The following is a 17,476-nucleotide window of genomic DNA, read 5'->3' on the forward strand; positions in this document are numbered from 1 at the left end:
AGAGACCCGCAACATGTGCGAAAATGTTCTCGAACGACTGCAGCGTGCGCAAATTCTGATCAACGAGCAAAAGGAAATCGTTCCTCTCAATGTCCAATCTGATCTCGCTTCAGTCCGAGCTCGGTTCCACCAATTCCTAGTGAGGTACAAGCAGAGAAACCCGTTCGAGCGACTCGTGAGCACTCGAATGGTGGTCAGCCTGCTGAGAGAATTTCACGTTCGTCTTGATGCTGTGTTAGCAGAAGTCTCGGAAGGAGATCCTCAGTCAAGCTGGATGGAGACCTGGGACCGTGACACTCAAGAAGTGGAGACGTCCCTCGTTCGTCTGTGGAAGACCAGCCCCATGCGAATCCTCGACTCGCTGTCCAGCCAGAAGTCGCAGGAAGACGCACTGACGCTGCTCAGTAGTGAGACCACCCGAAAGAAGAGCGGCTACAATGCCGACTCGAGAACCATGATGAGGTCAGTGAAGCAGAGCATCATCCGCCTGTCAGGGGCCTCCGTGCAGGCCGTTCCAGACTGGTTCCTCCCCGAGTACGAGGTCCAGAGAGAGGAGCAGCACTTCGCACTTGGCTCCTTTGGCAAGGTCTACCACGGAACTTGGTACGGCCAGAAGGTGGTGGTCAAGTGCGTCAACGCCGTGATTGGGGACGAGATGCGCGCGTTCAAGCGCGAGGCTCGACTCTGGTTTCGAGCGCAGCACCCGAACGTCGTGAGGCTGTTCGGCGCGTTCCACGTGAGCCAGCCGTGCTTCTTCGTGTGCGAAGAGGCCACGAACGGCATCCTCGTGGACTTCCTGCAAAAGAACAAGCACGACAATCAGGCTTTAGTGTGGCGATTGTTGCACGGCGCAGCCTTGGGGCTGCAGTTTCTCCACGAGAAGAAGATCGTGCACGGAGACCTCAAGTGCAACCAGATCCTCGTGACGGAGGAGAAGACGGCCAAGCTGACGGATTTCGGGTTCAGCTTCGCCTTGATGGAGTCCAAGCCGACGACGTCAACAGGTGCTGTGCGGTGGAAGGCGCCAGAATTACTGCGAAGCGAGAGCTGTTCTCTGACGTTTGAATCGGACGTGTACTCGTTCGGCATGTGCGTTGTGGAGGCTGTGAGTGGAAATGTGCCATGGGGGACGCATCTGCCTAATGACTCGGTGATTTACAACTTGACCCATGGCATTTTCATGTCCCGACCGAAAGCGTTTGTGAGCGACGAAAACTGGGACTTTGTGCATGCACTGTGTGCATTCGAGCCATCAGAGCGCTTAGGCTTGAGCGAAGCAATCGATCAGTCGAGTCGATTCGCCATGGAAGAATGGAACTCGTAGCTGCGCTCAGCTCACTAAAGCATTCTCATGAAGTATTCGACTTCGTTGATGTTGATCGATGTTGCTATAGCTGGCTAGATCCCCTTTACTACTGAGGAGTGTGCTTTAGCGGGGTCCTGTATACCGCAAGAACGAGACCATGTACCGTTCAAAACGATATATTTATTACTTGCGAAAGTATACAAACGTATACTTATGGAAGTACAAATGAAAGTGTACAAGTTCAACTGCCGCCTACACCACTGTTGGGCTCGCATCGAAGCCGTCAAACTCATTCGATTCATGTGGAGACTCCAGGAGAAGTCTCGTTTGTAGCTGCTCCGCGGCATCGCTTGCTACCATGGCAGGCGACGGTTTTCCCTTGCCCTTCCCTCTTCGACGAAACCTGTGGCGAGTCTTGGAGGTCTTGGGTAGTTTGAGGCGCTGTCCCAACTTACGGCAAGCACAAACTCCGTTCTCGAGAAGTGTTCGGTCAGATTGAGACTGGGAGCTGTCGCTGCGCACTCGAGCCGAACTGGTGTATAGGTTGGTGGAACCGGAGCGATGTGAGGCGCGCCGCGATGGGCGCGTGGACGAGCTGATTACCGTCGCGCTCTCCGCGTCGACCTTGTCTCTCTGGTCCTGCGTGTATGCGCCCACCACTAAGGGCTGGCACAAGTTGATGTTGTCATCGTCGAAGAAGTATACTTCCTCAGATTCCTCGAATGGACGCGCGTGTTTGCTGTGATGGAGCAAGCCGGAGTCCATGAGCGCGTTGCCCAGACGAACAGCTTCACTTGAGTTGTCCACGTACTGAAACTGGCGCATGTGCGAGATAGCTTCCTCGCCGGAGAACCCTCGCGGTGCCACCAATGGGGCACTCGAAGCGACAATCGGCTTGGCTAAGCGCATCGCGTCTTCAAGCTCGTCCGCTAGCTCCAGGGCGAACGCGGCGCTGAGTTCCTCCTGAATGCTCTCCAGAGTGCTCACAACACTGTGTGCTGACGGACGTAAGCGCGGATCGTGCTGCCAGGAGCTCTCAATAATCGCGCGAATACCGGGGTGCAGTCGAACGTCTATGTCGGGGCGTTGGCCCTCAAGGACGAGATCGAAGACACGGAAATGGTTGCTGCCTGTGCCTGGGAACTTCTCCTGACCAGGATTCAGCACGTCCCACATCGTGATTCCCAGGGAATACACATCTGCTGCCTCACCGTAAGCTGCAAGACCCGCCCGACCGTTGATAACCTCTGGCGCCATATAGTCTACCGTGCCCTTGACCGTCATACGCACAGCATTAGCGTCAATGCTGCTCCGGTTGCCATCCTTGTTAGTTTTCACCCCATCTACTCCAGTAGACACAATCGATCCGCGTAGTTGCTGGAGGTTAGCGGCTCCGACGACAGCGATCTCAATGCTGGCACGGTCAGCTGGAGCCTTAGTAGTCGCGTCTTCGCTGGATAGCATGGCCACCGTCGAGGCTTTCTCGCTCCCGTATCCCCCGAGACTACTCCGATGCGTCGTGGCAGTAGCGTTGCTGAGTCCGTTGCTCACCACCTGCGCGCGAGGAAGAGATCGAGATTCACCAAAGTCCGTGAGTTTGACTGTGCTGTTCGCGTCCACGAGGAAGTTGGTCGGCTTGATGTCGCGATGCAGGAACGGAGGTCGGAAGCTGTGCAAATATGCCACAGCACGCGCTGCGTCCAGCATGTAGGCGACGTTGAGCAGCAGCTGCTGGCGGTTGTGATCGTGCTCGCCCACTCTTGACCGCCGCCTCGCTGCAGCACAGGTCACGTCCTCCAGACTTCCAACGCAAAGCTCATTGACCAGGCAAATCGTGGGCGGACACACGCACATCCCGTGGAACGCGACGATGTTCGGGTGGTGCAGTGCGCCGCAAAGTGCTGCTTCCTGTGAGAACGCTGCGACAGTGTCCTCCGTAAAGTCCGTCGGGGTGTAGACTTTGACTGCTACGTCCGTCGAAGACCTCAATAATCCCTTGAAAACGACCGCGCTGGCCCCGACGCCAATACGTTGCTGTAGCTCCAGGTAGGCAAAGTCGATGATGAACTGGCGATGCATCTCAATCAGAATGTGAAGGCCCTTGGACGAGACCCGCTCTGGCATTCCTCGCGTCTGACAGAACAATCGCTGGAGTGCTACGGCACGCTGACCCATTCCTCTCCAGTGCTCCGTGTCCGCGCGCAGCACGCGCCAGATAACCAACGGACAGAGCGAACCACAGAGTAGATTCGAGTACGTGAGGTAGAATCCCGTCTCCAAGTGGCCGCGTCGGAAGCACTCGTTGTACGAAAACAGCAGCGCGTAGTAAACGTACGCGAACACGCAATACTCTCGCAGCGTGCGCTTGCTCGCCCGAGCCGGTGGACGAATAAAGACGTACGAGTAGAGCAACAGCATCAGCGCGCGCGCAACTGTGAGCGGCACGTATAGGTCAGATACCGAGTAGTACGTCGTGATGACCCACACAAGCGGAATAGTGTACGTTGAGAGCACCAGTGTGATCATCAACGTACGTCGAAGAGCTGGCCCAGACACGCTCTTCTGCAGCATGAAGACGATAACGCTGAGGAAGACGAACTGCCGTCCGGAGTAGAACACCTCGGTCGCGAGCTTGGAGATGTCGTACGTGTAGAGTTCGGTCGCCAGCGCGGAGCAGAAGAAGGCCGTGTAGATCCCGGTGGTGCAGCCGAGCACCCACAGCAGCGGCTCGTACGCCGGCAAGATGATCTTCCGAGCAGCGTTGGCGTCACCTCGAAGAGCTGTGTACCGGTTGTGCCGCAGGTAGATCACGAGAGTGATGCAGAGCAGGCACATGATGCCGTAGCCGAGCAGCAGGAAGAGCTGCAGCGTGTGGAACCGAGACAAGAGATACGCCATCAAGGCCTGCTGAGCCTCGAGTTTGGCTGCATCCTCCGGACTGGGCGTGGGCGAGATGGTATCAGCGACCGAGGAGTTGGAAGCGAAGGACCCGCTGCCGCCTTGAGACGACGACATGGTGTCGAGCGGGTACCGATGTTAGCTGAAGTGGGGACGAGTTGCGAAGTCGATGAGGTGCTGGGATCAGATAACTTCTAGGCCTTGAAACGCTGGGAGCTGAGCTGTGGTTCAGACCACTGGATGCAGGAGACGCGAGCAATTGAATTGTGAGGTCGCCCGAAAACGTTGAACGGAGTTCGGATCGACGGGCATGGCGCTAGGGCGTCTTCCATGAAGAGAGACGGCGCTTGACGACGGGTTTCCTTGTTCTACCCGGGTGCAAGTCGCGCTGACGCTTGCTTTTGATTGGCTGAAATGTCTCCTGTAAAATCAGCGATTGGCTGAGTGGATCTATAAAGGTTGCGATCACTTCAACTTCAAAGCAACCTTCTGCAAAACGCCCCAAAAGCGCCAGCGAGCGTGGACGGGTGAAATAAAGAGCTACTCACAGGTTCAGAGCGGTGTGCTTTGGGAGACGCCACCATCGCTCGCACACCGTAGCAGCTCCAGCGGAGAGGATGCGGTGGAGCATGGCGAGCGATGATAAATAATGGGGGGCTGGCTGATACCGACGTACCGGGCAGCAGAACCAGTGTGCATGGCAACTGCGTGTTGTTAGGCGCCCCCCCCCTCGGACCTTGTCGTGTTTGTGGCTGCACGTTGCTGCGCTAGACTTGCACAACACCACAGCCTGGTACGCGACTTCACTCGCGAGCAGAAGGTGTTGGTGTCGGTCTGTCGCTAGGTCCGATTTTTTTTCGTATGCAGCAACCATCTGAACCGCTTCACTCGTCTGCAGGGAGTCAGAGCACCAGATTTAGTTTCCCCGTCGGCACATGGTGAAAAATCGACCTTGTGCCCGCCCGTATACAGTTGCGGGCAGGAGAGCGCGGTGCCGCAAGTGAGCTAACGCGGAAGTCGCCGCTTGACGGCGTACGCCAATATCGGGCGCTGTGTGTCGGTGCAAGTCGAGGGATACTATGCCCAAGGGCTTAATTTGCGGCGGGTGCTGGCTGAAAGGCGAGTTTGGGACCGATCAACACCAGCGTTGAAGATAGCTGCTGTTGACGCGCGTAACGGGCGGATAGGTTGGAGTTGGCGAGTCAAAGTTCCCCCACAGCAAACAAACTGACAGAGTCACCACAGGCTAGAGAATGCCGCTCACTCTACAGCAGCTGGAGAACGCTCTCATCTTGCGGGCAGTGAGCGCGGCGAAGGCAAATCCCGGTCCGCGAGCCATGAGCGCTTCAAGCAGGCAACTTCAAGGTGTGACACGATCTTCGTCCCATCGTTCCCGCGCTGTTTTTGGCGCCAAAATCAAGGGCAGCAACGAAAGCCATGCTAAAGTCTCCTTTGCCTGTATTGAAGAACCCCGTTGCGCTACTGCAGCGGCCATCATTGACAGCTCACGGACATTTAGACGCGCTCCATTATTGTTATTGTGATGGCCTCGACCCGCGACGGGTTAGGTCCAGCCCCGGCCAAAAATGATGTGTAAAACATCGCCCCGTTGTCGCTTGTGCAATCGCGGCCAATCATTTTTGGCGGCATACAAACTCCAAGTGCGCAGCTTGAAGTGGGCTCGGCTCGCAAAATCAGCGCTACCACCACGTGCCTCAAAATTAGCCGTCTGAGTCAATAGGCCCAGGTCAAGCTCACGCCCGAGCCGCAAATACCCTCGGCGTTCGCCGTCCTTCTGGACGCTTTTCCTGCCTGCCTCCAGTCAGTGTTGGGCCCGCTTGGGCGCGTTGGCGGCAGCCCCGACGACGACGGTCACAGTTTCTCCACCAAGTTGAAGTTGCCACTTTTCAGCCAATCACAGCCACTTTGCGAAAGGGTACAGCGCTGTCCTGCTCGGCCAGAACCAGAAGAAGAAAGACCTCCACTATCCAAGTCGAAGACGAAGCACGACGAGATAAGACCGCGCTTCAATCAACAGCTCCGGGCTCGAGTCGAGTCTACTGTGGCAGTCCAAGGATCCAAGTAGCGAGCGTCACTTTGGCTTCTCCCTCCTGGAGACGCTCGTGTCAACTCTCCAACTTCAGCGGCGACTGGTAAGTTGAAGTGAGAGCGAGCAGCCGTCCCAAGACATCAGTCTCCTCCTTGGTAGTGGCAGCAACGCAGCTACAGTGCAGCCACCTGGGAGACCGTGTCTTGCTGGTTTTGCCTTGCTTCGCTTGCTGGTTCCGACCACCTGATTGATGTTGGTGCTGTGATTTGGGCGGGTTTGGTGCTGCAGGACCATTGGGCCAATCGAGCGGCACGGACAGCAGCCAAGGAAGCATACAAAGCGCGAGTGAAAAGGTGAGCTCTCCATCCCAGCCGCGGAGGGCAAAGCAGCAGGAAGAGCGCGTGCTCCTTTTCTGCATCCTCCAAGCCCTGCGCGTTTGAATGGCGGACGTGTGTTCGTCCGGCTCGGCTGACTCTCTTCTCTGTTGCTCTACTTGAAGCCTCCGGCCTCGCCACTTCACTGCCGAATCTCTAGGAGCCACCAACTTCAATTCAGCGTCCGGCAAGACAAGACCCTCGCTTCAAGGGCTCACTGGATCATATTCCCTCGCTCTCCGATCCTTCCTCCCTTCCTCCAGTTGAAGCGTGACCTCGAAGCCGGGAGTTGCAGTGCCACCGCGAGCTTCAACTTCCTCCCATCCATCGACCTTCGAGAAGAGCAACACAAGCACCATTGCGTCCGAGACAATGTTGTCCATGGTGAATAACAGCCAGAGCGTCGTGAACGGCGCTGGTGGCAGCACCGCCAACACCACCAGCAGCAGCAACAGCGCCAGCGTCAGCGCCACCCCGAGCACCACATCCACAAGCACCAGCATGAGCACAGGAGCGTCCGTGGCGCATGCCATCGCGAGCCTGGCTCACAGCGGCGCCAACAACCCGCAGGAGCCAGCCACCTTCGGACACCAGTACAACATGATGAACATGCAGCCCGCGTTCCCGCAGCCCCCGACAGCAGCGACTCTAGAAGCGGCTCGGCATCAGCAGAACATCAGTGCCACAAATAATGCCGCTGCGGTGCTCACCTCGGTGTCTCGCGTCAGCCTGCCGGCTGCAGCGGCTGCCGCTCCCAAGAAGCGATCGACCAAGTCCAAGTGCTCTCCAGGCCTTCGCAGCGGTAAGTGGACGCCAGAGGAGGAGGCGTTCACGAACATGATCATCCACTTCTTCAAGCGCGGCCTGCTGGACGTTGAGGATGGCACCTCGCTGCGCTGGTACCTGGCGAAGCGTCTCAACTGCGAGGCCATGCGCGTGACCAAGAAGCTCAAGGGCAACAGCTCCATTGGCAAGCAGATCTTCCGCGCCATGGAGAACACACCAGCCAACCGCCAGGCCATTCGTCGCGCACGGGAAGAGCTTGCAGTCGTTGAGGCTCGCTTCCTTGAGTCGCTCAGTGCCGGTGGCGTTGGACCGGGCTCGCAGCATGTGCCATCTGTGCCGCTGCCCTCTTCTCTCGCTGTATCCGTTCGTGGTCGCAAGATCCTGCCAAACACGAACTCGTCACAGCAACTCACGCTCGCCCCCATGCCGAAAACGAAGCCTGAAGACGCGAAGCTGCTGCTGCACTTCTTCTCTGAGGCTCACAACAGTGACGAGGAGCCGGAAGATGAGAACAAGACGGAGAAGACGGCGGACAAGAAGACCGAAAAGAAGAACGAGAAGGAAACTGAGAAGGAGACCGAAAAGAGCACTGAGAAGAAGACCGAGAAGGAATCCGAGAAGAAGACAGTCGAGCCCGGAAGCCTTACGGTGGACCTGAGTGCGAAACTCGGCAAGAAGCGGCCTCTGTTGAGCGTATCCACCGATGCGGGTAGCCCAGACGAGGCCAAGGACGCCAAGGACGCCAAGGAACCTAAGCAGCAAGATGCTGCTTCTCCGCAGTCAAAACGGCGGACAGTCGAGATCGACAACCCCACGGAATGAGCTGTGCACGCCGCACTTCGAGACTATTTAGGCGATTACTCGAAGGTCTAGAGAGCGACGCCGAACCTCCACATATTTACAAGACAACCACACGGAAGAACGAGAAGAAGGGGGCTGTCCCAGCGCACCTTACCGATCTGGTAATTGTAGCGTAGCTGAAGATGGAAGAGAAAAACAGGCAGATGTTAGACGCATGAACTCTCCTGCACACCTTTCTGCCACATGTACATATTCATTTGGTCTAAAATACAACTTTACGAGAAGTGCTCCATGATGACAACACTCTGCTTCGATCCACTGGTGCGCATTACGGGAGGGTGAGCAGCAAATGCGAGAGCAGCTTTGCTCGGAACGGGTACAGCAACAGAAGCTGCCACGTTTGGCGCAGAAATGCTGTGACCACGGGCGGTGACCCACGTAAGTAGCCACTTCAAGTTGGTTAGCGCGTACTTGAGAGCCTTGGTCCACTCCTTGTGCTTGTTCTTCAGAAAGAGAATGGAGTAGCCTCCGATAGAATGCTTCGCAACTTTGTAAGGCAATCGAATGGACGCGTCTCGAGCCCGAACAAACGCCATCAACTGGCCCAAGCACGTGATCCAGGCACCGAGGCCTAAGTTGAAGTGCGATTCAGCAAAATTCTGCTGGTCCGAACCGTGTCTGCAGGCAGAAAGTACCAATGCACAGCGGCACGACACAATTAATTCTTCCAAGCACGAAGCACCAATATGTCTCCACAATGACACGACTTACAGACAGTACTCCATGCGTAGGTTGCTCGTCCGGATCATTTTGGAGAAGCTGCCCAGTGGTACGATCTTAAAGCTACGAAGAGAAAAAATATGTTAGCAAAGCACGCATTGAATGTCAGCTAGCACACGCTTACTTACTCAGAGAACTCCATTCCAACCATGTTTGCCAAGGTTTGCAGAAGTAAAGCGCATTCACCAAAGGCAGAGTTTATCTCGTTCCATTCGACCGCAAACGACGCTGACTGGCCCATGCGGAACTGATTAATCGTGCCAAAGGCGCCGTCATAGCCGATGACGAACATGTCGGTCAGGATATTCAGGTGTTTGGCGGACGCTCCTTTCCGCTCCATCGCGTCGATCTGCGCAGTGCCTGCATCTCGAACCTCGCGAAATACAGCCTCCTGCAACTGCAGCCCGTTAAACTGTTCCCACAGTCCAGCTTCTTCGTAAATGAGAGCCTTCTCCTCCTCATGCATCGCTTCCTGCTGCTGAGCAATGACTTCCCGTTCGCGCTCCATAAGCTTTAGACTTTCCTCCAGCGCGTTTAGCTCGTTTTCATACTGGCATAAGCATCACCGTCACGTTAGCCAACAAGACCTCATGAGCCTATGCAATCCCACGTACAAATCGAATCTTGTCGTCGATCTGCTCCACATCCTCACTGTGAACAACAGAGCTCGTCGTATTGTGCAGGAAACCAGCAAAGCACCGCTTCTCATACCTCGCTCGCTCCGCTTGACTGCAAAAACACAGCCAGGTGAGCAACAAAATGCAACAAAATTGCCCAGCTGTAGACTCACTCACCCGTCGATGAGCGTGACCATGCCATCCATGCACTCCTTGCACACCGGCGTTGTCACCGGCAGCCCAGCACTACATAGCACCCGCCACGTCAGAGACCCAAAAATACCCTACACTCCATCATCCAGCAGCCGTACCAATGAGCCTGCTGCGTCGTGAGCAGTTGAACGTGGTGACTCACGTCCGCGTACGTGGGCACAGCCACCATGCTGTCCTCCAGCTCTGCGTTCTCCTCTTCGTTGCTCGCTCGACCCACATGCGCCTCGAAGGGCCTCCCCGCGGCCGTGAAGCTGTCCTTCATCCTCTGCTGCTGGCGTCGCTGGCGCTGCTGGAGCTTCTGTCGACGCTGCGCCTGCTGCCGCCTCTGCTCCTGCTGGTGCTGCTGCTGCAGCGACAGGTTGTAGCGTGCACTAGCGTACAGGTCCTCCCCGAAGGCTCCGGACTCGTCCATCTCGGGCGGCGGCGCCGCGTTCGTGGGCAGCTTCTGCAGCAGCAACATGCTCTGGGAGGCGCTGGCCGTGGGCAGGAGCACGTAGGACTCGCCCAATACTGCGCGTCAGGAACAGAATAGCACACCAAAACGAAGCTCAGAACGAGGAGAAGACGGTGGGTTGTGTCATATCCACGCAGAGGCCGCACCTGGCGCGCTGAGCAGCTCGCTCTCGAGCGAGCGGCGGCACTGCTCGCACCTGCGCATTGCACCTTGCGCTCCTTGAAGAGAATGCGGAAACTGCGTCCCGTCATGATTACTCTCTTTCGCAGGTCCTGATTCACTTTGAGCACAATCATTTCGTTCCGCCCAGCAAACCAACTTGATTTTTGTATAGTTGCCTATCACAGTACTCGACGCAGCCAAATTATCCAGTTGCCGAAGCACCAGCTCCCCATCAAGGTTCCGGGCGATGATCTACTACAGCAACCACATCCTCTGGCGGCTGCTGCTGTACTCGCACGGGTCGGCCATCGCCGCTCCCTCCACACTATGCCGCGCGGCCATGGTAGCGGCGCTTGCGGCGGGGCTGGCCGCGTTGCAGCGTGAGAAGCCGACGCTGCTGCCCACGGAGGCGCTGCAGCCGCTGCTGCTCTGCGCGTCGGTGTTCCTGGCGGTGCTCGTGGGTCTGCGCGTGTTCGCGGCGCTGGGCCAGTGGCAACGCGGCGTGGAGGACGTCAGCGCGTTCGCCGACGCTGCGCGCACGCTGACGGCCACCGCCTGCGCCTTCGTGCACTTCTCGCGCAAGGGCGTGGCCGACCGCGCGCAGATCCGTAACAAGTGCCAGTTCATCCGCGACGTCAAGCGCTACATCCTGCTGTACGTGACGCTGGTGTTCCATGACTGCAACGAGAGCGACGCGCCGCTGGAGCTGCGCGCGCTGCTCACGCAGAAGGAGGCGGACGAGTTCTCCAGCACCGAAGTGCTCACGCTCGGAGAGCACACGTGGAACCGCGAGCGCAACGTCGTGGGCTCGGCCAACAAGATGCGCGCGGCGATCGTGGAGCTCTGGCTGCGACGCACAATCAACCGCGCCAGGAGGAAGAGCTACGTGACGGTGGAGCAGGCCATGGAGCTCAACAAGATCGTGTCGACGCTGCCCCAGATGTACACGAGGATCTTCAACCTGTGCAATGTGCCTATTGCATTCAACTTGGCGCAGTGTTTGCACGCGTGCTTTGTCGGCTATTTGCTGCTCATGGGGGCGACGTTGGCGCCGATGTTTGGATTCATGACGCCGCTGTACGTGGGCATTGCGGCGGTGCTGCTCTTTGCGCTGGACAATGTGGCTTCCTCCATTGAGTGTCCGTTTGGCCCCGATGCGAACGATGTGGACTTGGAAGCTCGCATCCTCTGCATCCAGGACGAACTCAAGGTCATTCTGCAAGCGCACTTCCACTCTGTGGGTCATGTGGACTCGTTCAAGGAGCAGGATCGCATGGCGTCGCTGTCGTCGCTGCTCTCCGTGGACGTAGACTCTGTCAATCGAGGCCGCACACGGCACGGATCGGTATCTTCGTCGTACTCTTCCAACGAACGCCCGTCTCAATACGCTGCGCCGTCTTCAACATCGGCCACTGATCGAGCTGTACTGCTGTCAATTCAGCCAGAAGCCTACGGCGCCATTGAAGAGGCTGACGACGAGCTGGCAAGTCCTCCGGCTATGCACGGGTCTGATGGCCACGCACACATCGCTGTTTAGTTTAGTGAGGGTGTCGGGCAGGGGTTAGTTGAAGAGAAGTTGTGCGAAGTTGGGAGTAGGCTTGCGTAAATACATGAAGCTGGATGAAATTGCTAGACGCATATTCTCATTTAGACTTGATGATCTCTATTGTGCTTCGGATTCACACTTATGAAGGGGATGGAAGCATGCTAGGGATGCCACTCACCGGCTTCCATTTGGCCTGCAGCCTTCCGCGCACTACTACCCCTCTTCCAATTCACCGAAGCTCGCACCCCCTACAAAATCGTCCTTGCGCTTGATAATAATAAAAACTCGGAACACTCCATTCACCCACGTGCTTTGCGGAACAAAGCGATGTCATCCTTACTGCTGCGAAATCCACGAAGCTACTTGTAAATCCCGCAGTCGACAAGTCAATGCGTGATTTACTGCACAGTCCAACCGGAACTGGTCGAGCTGCGCGGGTCGTTAGTGGAGCTGGACGGGTGGTGGTCGTGGCTGAAGCTGTTGCCGGCCAGGTCGTCCTCCTCCAGAATGGGCATATTGGTACCACGGCCCATGTCGAAATCGGTGGAAGCAGGAAGGCTAGTGCCTGGGTCCGACGAGAAGTCACTGAAGTCGCTGCCGCCTCGGAGGTCGCTCGTGTCGTACTCCCACTCGGTTTCATCGGAATATCCAGACTGGAACGAAAACTTGGTCATCTCCGAAGGCCGCGAGCTTGCAACGTCATCGCTCAATCCAGCAAAGCTAGCGCGCTCAAACGGGTTCAGCGACAAAGACTCGCTGCTTTCCAAAGACGCAGGGATTTGGCCAGGCTCCGCGTGAATTGTTTTGTCAAATACGCCGCTATCCGCGGCGTTCACAGCAAGGTAGGACGGGGCCGTCTTGTTGGTGCTGTAGTCGCCGCTCATGTCCAGCCCCTGCAGCTGTGCAGGCGTCTTGTGCGACAGGAAGTTCGAGGACGCCATAGTGTAGTCACTCGAGCGCTCCAGCCCACTGACAGGTTGGCGGAAGGGGATATCCTTCGTGTCCACATTGTTGCGGCGCTTCTTCATGTAGCAGAAGAAGCCACCAGCCAGCAGAATCACAGCGCCAATGGCGATACCAACGTACAGGAACAGGTAGCTACCGCTGCTGCCACCCTGCACCGAAACTGTCACGCTCGAGTAGATAGCCATGTCGATACGCTCGCCATCGACGGTCACCATGGCCACTCGGCCAAACATCGTAAACTGCCCGGACGTATCAAACGTGTAGTTCGTGGAGTAGCTGACGGCGTCGCTCGTGAGGTTCATGTCATCATACTCCGCGATGGCAAACGTCGACGATTCTTCACCCGTGTAAGTGGAGCAGTTAGCGCCGGCCAAGTTGCGCTGGCAGCCGCTAAACACCGACACTGGAACAACCGAGTAGATGTCGGTACGCGGGTCTAGGATCGCATCCGTAGTGGACACCTCGGCAATCAACGTCGAGTCGTCGGTGGTTGAGTCGGACATGTCGAGCATCCAGGCGATGTCGATGGTGTCACCGACGTACACTTCAGTCGACGAGAGCGACATCGACATTGAACCAGGACAGTACTCCCCCGTTCGAATGGTGAGGTCGCCCGCAACACTGGGATCAAACACCGACACATCCTTGGATGTCCAGCAGTACGTGGTCGTACCGTCGGTGGTGATACTGCTCGGCGTTGTACCAGCCACGTCGCCAATCTGAACGGGGAAGAAGGTCACAAAGTCGGCGCGCGAGTTACCGGCAATGTTGACCACGAGGTGCACGTAGCCAGTGTACTTTCCGTCCTTGGGGATCACGAGCTCCTGGGAGCCGAACACCGCCACGTTGTCGGTGAAGTCGTTCGGGTTGTTGCTGGACGAGTAGTAGGTAGCGCTCTCGGAAGCCGTGGAGAAGAGGTTGCAACTGCGCCAGTCGCACATGACGACGTTGGCCACGGCCACGTCGTACGTCGTCTCGTTGGTGCTGCCCGAGGACTCGGCGGACGCGTTCGTGTTGCCCATGAGGTACTCGGGCACGGGCACCTTGACGATCGGGTCGGGGAACTCGAAGTTGGCGTCGGCCGACGACGTGTCCAGCGTCGCGGTGTAGCGCAGCGGGATCAGCGCGTTCTTCTCGAGCTCGTCGGCGATGTCCACGCGGATGGTGATGGGGCACGCGCTGCCCGAGTCCTGCACCAGCACGTCGTCCTCCACGGGCTGCTCCTGCGAGTACTTCTCCGAGATGTAGTAGCAGTACGTCGTACTGCCGTCCATCTTGAACGTCACCCTGCATTGGCATTGGCATTGGCATTAGCGTTAGTTAGTCCAGCGATTGACTAGCATCGGTGTGCCTTTGCGCTAGTCGACTGTAGTGAACGTACATGGTGGCTGGACGCTAGCGAGCTCGAGGCCTCTTGACTTCCTTCCTTGCTACTAAGCGCGAACGAAATGCAGCAGCGGCGGCGGAGCTGTTGGCGACTGGGGGGCGAGAGGTCTGGCGCCTTGCGACTTACAGTGTAGGAGCTGACTGTCCAAGAACGCCAGTTCGCGGTGTGTCGTGCTGCTGCCACTCCACCAAAACATAGAATGAAGTTGGTGTACCGCTCCGAACGGTACAACGTGAGCTCCGGCTTCGAGCTTCGGTGCTCTGGGCATAACCAGCTGCTAATGCCGCACCGCGTTGGTGATGGCGATGGCGGCTGTGGTGGTGGCGTTGGGCGATGGAATTGAAGTTGCTGTCGTTCGCTGTCCTTGTCAGTGCGCCAGTTTCGCCAGTCAAGTCAAGTCAAGGCGACTCTGCCGCGTCTGCTGCTTCGCGGCTTCGGAGGCTTCAATCGATGCTGCGACCACCGCATCCAGGCTCGAGCCAAAGACACTGGAGCCTCGAGTCTGGTCCAGACTTTGGACTGGAGCCCATGCGGCGGCGGAGTGACATCGGAGACCTGCTGTTTTTTGCTCGAGACTGGAATGTCCGTTCTCTGGCACGTGATGGATACGCCCATACAAATGCCAAGTCATTCGACCCGGCAGTTCGCCACGGTCTCATGGAGAAAAGCTGATCCCGAGCCACTTCCAGTTTTGGCCATTGCTGGACGCTCGCCATGCGCTTCCTCGTGGCAATGGCGGCCATGGCGCTGCTGTTCTCTATAGTCTCGGCGGAGACCAGTTGCTGGGAGATCGACGGCTCCGCGTCGCTCATAATACCGTTAGCCGCCTACAACGGCGAGGACTGCGCCGTGAACGTGACGATCCCGCTCGTGGCCGCGTCCTACGCGCCCAACCAGAGCGTGCCGCTGCTCTGGGGCTTGCAGCTCGACGCCGACTCAAGCAACGCCATGGATGTGCCTGTGCCTCCTGACGCCATGACCACGCTCAGTGCGGACAACGCCGGCCGGCACGTGCAGATCCTCTCCACCTACGTGCGCACCTGCGCGTCGCGGCATCAGTGCACGCCCAGCATCCTGGGCAGCGACACGTTCACGACCGCGCAGTCGGGCAACTTCTCCAGCTCGGAAGCGACCTACTTTGAGACGCTGGACGAGCTGTCCTTCGCTGAAGAGGGCAACTACACGGTGGCGGCCGTCGCGGTACTGGGGAACGCCGACAACCCGACGCTGTTGTACTACTTCCAGACGTTCGCGGACATTGTGGTCATGGAGGTTCAACTGGAGGCTGTGGAATACGACAGCGACACAACCTACTGTAGAGTAACGGCGCAGAACCCGCTGGAAGACACACTGGACTCGACTAAGCTGCTGACAGGAAGCACCAGCTCGGAGATTGAGATCGCTGTTGAGGCGGCAAGTGTTGTGCAGGTCCAACAGCCACTCGACATCACGTGGACAGCCACACTGATGCGTAACTCGTCCAAGGACATTCAACTGCCGTCGCCGCTGGAAGCGGTATTTGTACTGGACGACGACGACACCAACGAAAGCGGGTACTACACCATTGTGGGCTCGGTCGTGAAGCTCTGTGAAAGAAGCAAGGCCTGTACGGAGTACTCGAGCGCCGTGGACGTGTTATCCGCCGACTTCTCTGCAAATTTCACGTCGGCAGGCACAGCGACATTTAGCGCCAATGGCATAATCATGCCTTCCCCTGGATGGTACTCTGGGTTCGCTCAGGTGACACTTGCCAGCGACGACAAGAACTCGCACAGATACGACTTTATCAAGTACTTCGAGATGTTCGCGACCGAGGAGAACGTAACGGAGCAGGTGGAGAGTGCGACGTACGCGGACGACGGCAGTGAGTCCTATTGCTGGGCTGTTGTTGCATCGGCTGATGACACGGATGTCGATGCCTCCAGTGTTGCGTACGCGGGCAACGGCACCAACTGCCCGTACACCGTGAACATGACTGTTTCGACTAGGACGTTCTCAGTGGATGCAGGCGCCCTAGTGAGCTGGATTGTTGCGCCGCAGCCAGAATTCACTGGTTCGGAAGGAATTGTGGTGAACAGGACGACGGTCTACAATGAATCCATTGGCAAGTACGTGAACCTGCCGCAGGTGAACATCTATTACTGCGATGACACAACGTGCTCACCGTTCTCTGAGAACAAGATGTTGGCATACTCTGCGGCGCCCATGAACTTTTCGAGTACAAGTGGCGAAGCCCTGTTCGCCACCAAGATCAGCATTGGGAATGAAGGAACTTACGCGCTCATGGCGCATGTCGCGGTGCCAAACGGAGACGACTTCCGGTTCGACGTAGCGACGTTCATGCGCATGACGGTCACGGCGTCTTCGAAGTCGGCAGCTACTGACAGTGGCTCCGATTCTCACGTTGGTGTCATACTTGGTCTGACGCTGGGTTGCGCTGCAGTTGTCGGTCTTGCCGCCATCGGTTTTGTGGCCATGCGTCGATGTCGTGTAGAGCAAGAAGCCGCGCAGCAGAAGGAGCGCCGGTACAGCTTCTTCGGCTTCCGCCCGCTGTCCAACACCAACGAGCTCCCAACCAACTCGCCGTCTGGGCACTGCTCGGACGAATCCGGCCACTTCATGTACATGAAGGCGCAGCCGTCGCCTCCCATGGACATGAGGCCTCGCTCCTCCTCGCTGTCCTACGACCCGTACGCGCGACGGAGCTTCTTAGAAGCCGGCGATGACGCCTCAGGCTACAGCTTCTCGCTCTCGGACGCAGAGGCCCCCTTCCCACCATCGTCACCGAACGAGAGGACCACCCCATCGCAGCTAGCGCTTGCGACCCACCCTTTTTGAGCGAAGAGCTAACCACCTACCACGTCGAGGACACGCGTTCACCAGTGTATAAAGAATAACGATGCTAATATGAACACACACAACCAGCCAAAGCTAAATGAAAAATGAACTCGCCCTTCATGGCGCGCGTCCAGCACAGTCCAACTTCAACATGGCCATATTATGTGGTCCACAAATCAAACCCTCTCTAAACAATTCCCAAAATTTGTATCAGTTTCCATTCCCGCGTTTGAATTCGAGCAGCAGGCAGTTGGTAGCCACCGTACCGTGGCCATGATGCGGAGCGCGGCGGACGTGT

At 57.3% G+C, this 17,476-nt stretch overlaps 4 protein-coding genes across 4 annotated transcripts; 2 read left to right on the top strand and 2 right to left on the bottom strand.

The window, feature by feature from the left end:
* Positions 1–823: 823 nt before the first annotated feature.
* On the top strand, positions 824–1,144 carry PHYSODRAFT_391381 (hypothetical protein; the record flags this gene model as incomplete). Its single annotated transcript, XM_009519228.1, has 1 exon — positions 824–1,144. A coding segment is annotated over one exon (321 nt), but the record flags the coding sequence as incomplete, so codon positions are not given.
* Positions 1,145–7,093: 5,949 nt separating this feature from the next.
* On the top strand, positions 7,094–8,221 carry PHYSODRAFT_385087 (hypothetical protein; the record flags this gene model as incomplete). Its single annotated transcript, XM_009519229.1, has 1 exon — positions 7,094–8,221. A coding segment is annotated over one exon (1,128 nt), but the record flags the coding sequence as incomplete, so codon positions are not given.
* A 269-nt stretch (positions 8,222–8,490) lies between these two features.
* PHYSODRAFT_553302 (hypothetical protein) lies at positions 8,491–10,483 on the bottom strand (the record flags this gene model as incomplete). The annotated part of the gene is made up of 7 exons (XM_009519230.1): positions 8,491–8,893; positions 8,987–9,058; positions 9,124–9,545; positions 9,610–9,724; positions 9,790–9,858; positions 9,924–10,335; positions 10,426–10,483. The coding sequence occupies 7 exons, from the start codon at positions 10,481–10,483 to the stop codon at positions 8,491–8,493; spliced, it is 1,551 nt and encodes a 516-aa protein (XP_009517525.1).
* A 189-nt stretch (positions 10,484–10,672) lies between these two features.
* Positions 10,673–15,662, bottom strand: PHYSODRAFT_353732 (hypothetical protein). The gene has a single exon (XM_009519231.1). The coding sequence runs from the start codon at positions 14,225–14,227 to the stop codon at positions 12,386–12,388; it is 1,842 nt and encodes a 613-aa protein (XP_009517526.1). The 5' UTR covers positions 14,228–15,662; the 3' UTR covers positions 10,673–12,385.
* Positions 15,663–17,476: the final 1,814 nt, after the last annotated feature.

This window comes from Phytophthora sojae, assembly GCF_000149755.1.
Source record: "Phytophthora sojae unplaced genomic scaffold PHYSOscaffold_1, whole genome shotgun sequence".
Taxonomy (NCBI): Eukaryota; Oomycota; class Peronosporomycetes; order Peronosporales; family Peronosporaceae; genus Phytophthora; species Phytophthora sojae.

Coding starts and splice junctions, on each gene's coding strand:
- PHYSODRAFT_353732 (XM_009519231.1), bottom strand. CDS start 14,227: ATGGACGGCAGTACGACGTACTGCTACTACATCTCGGAGAAGTACTCG.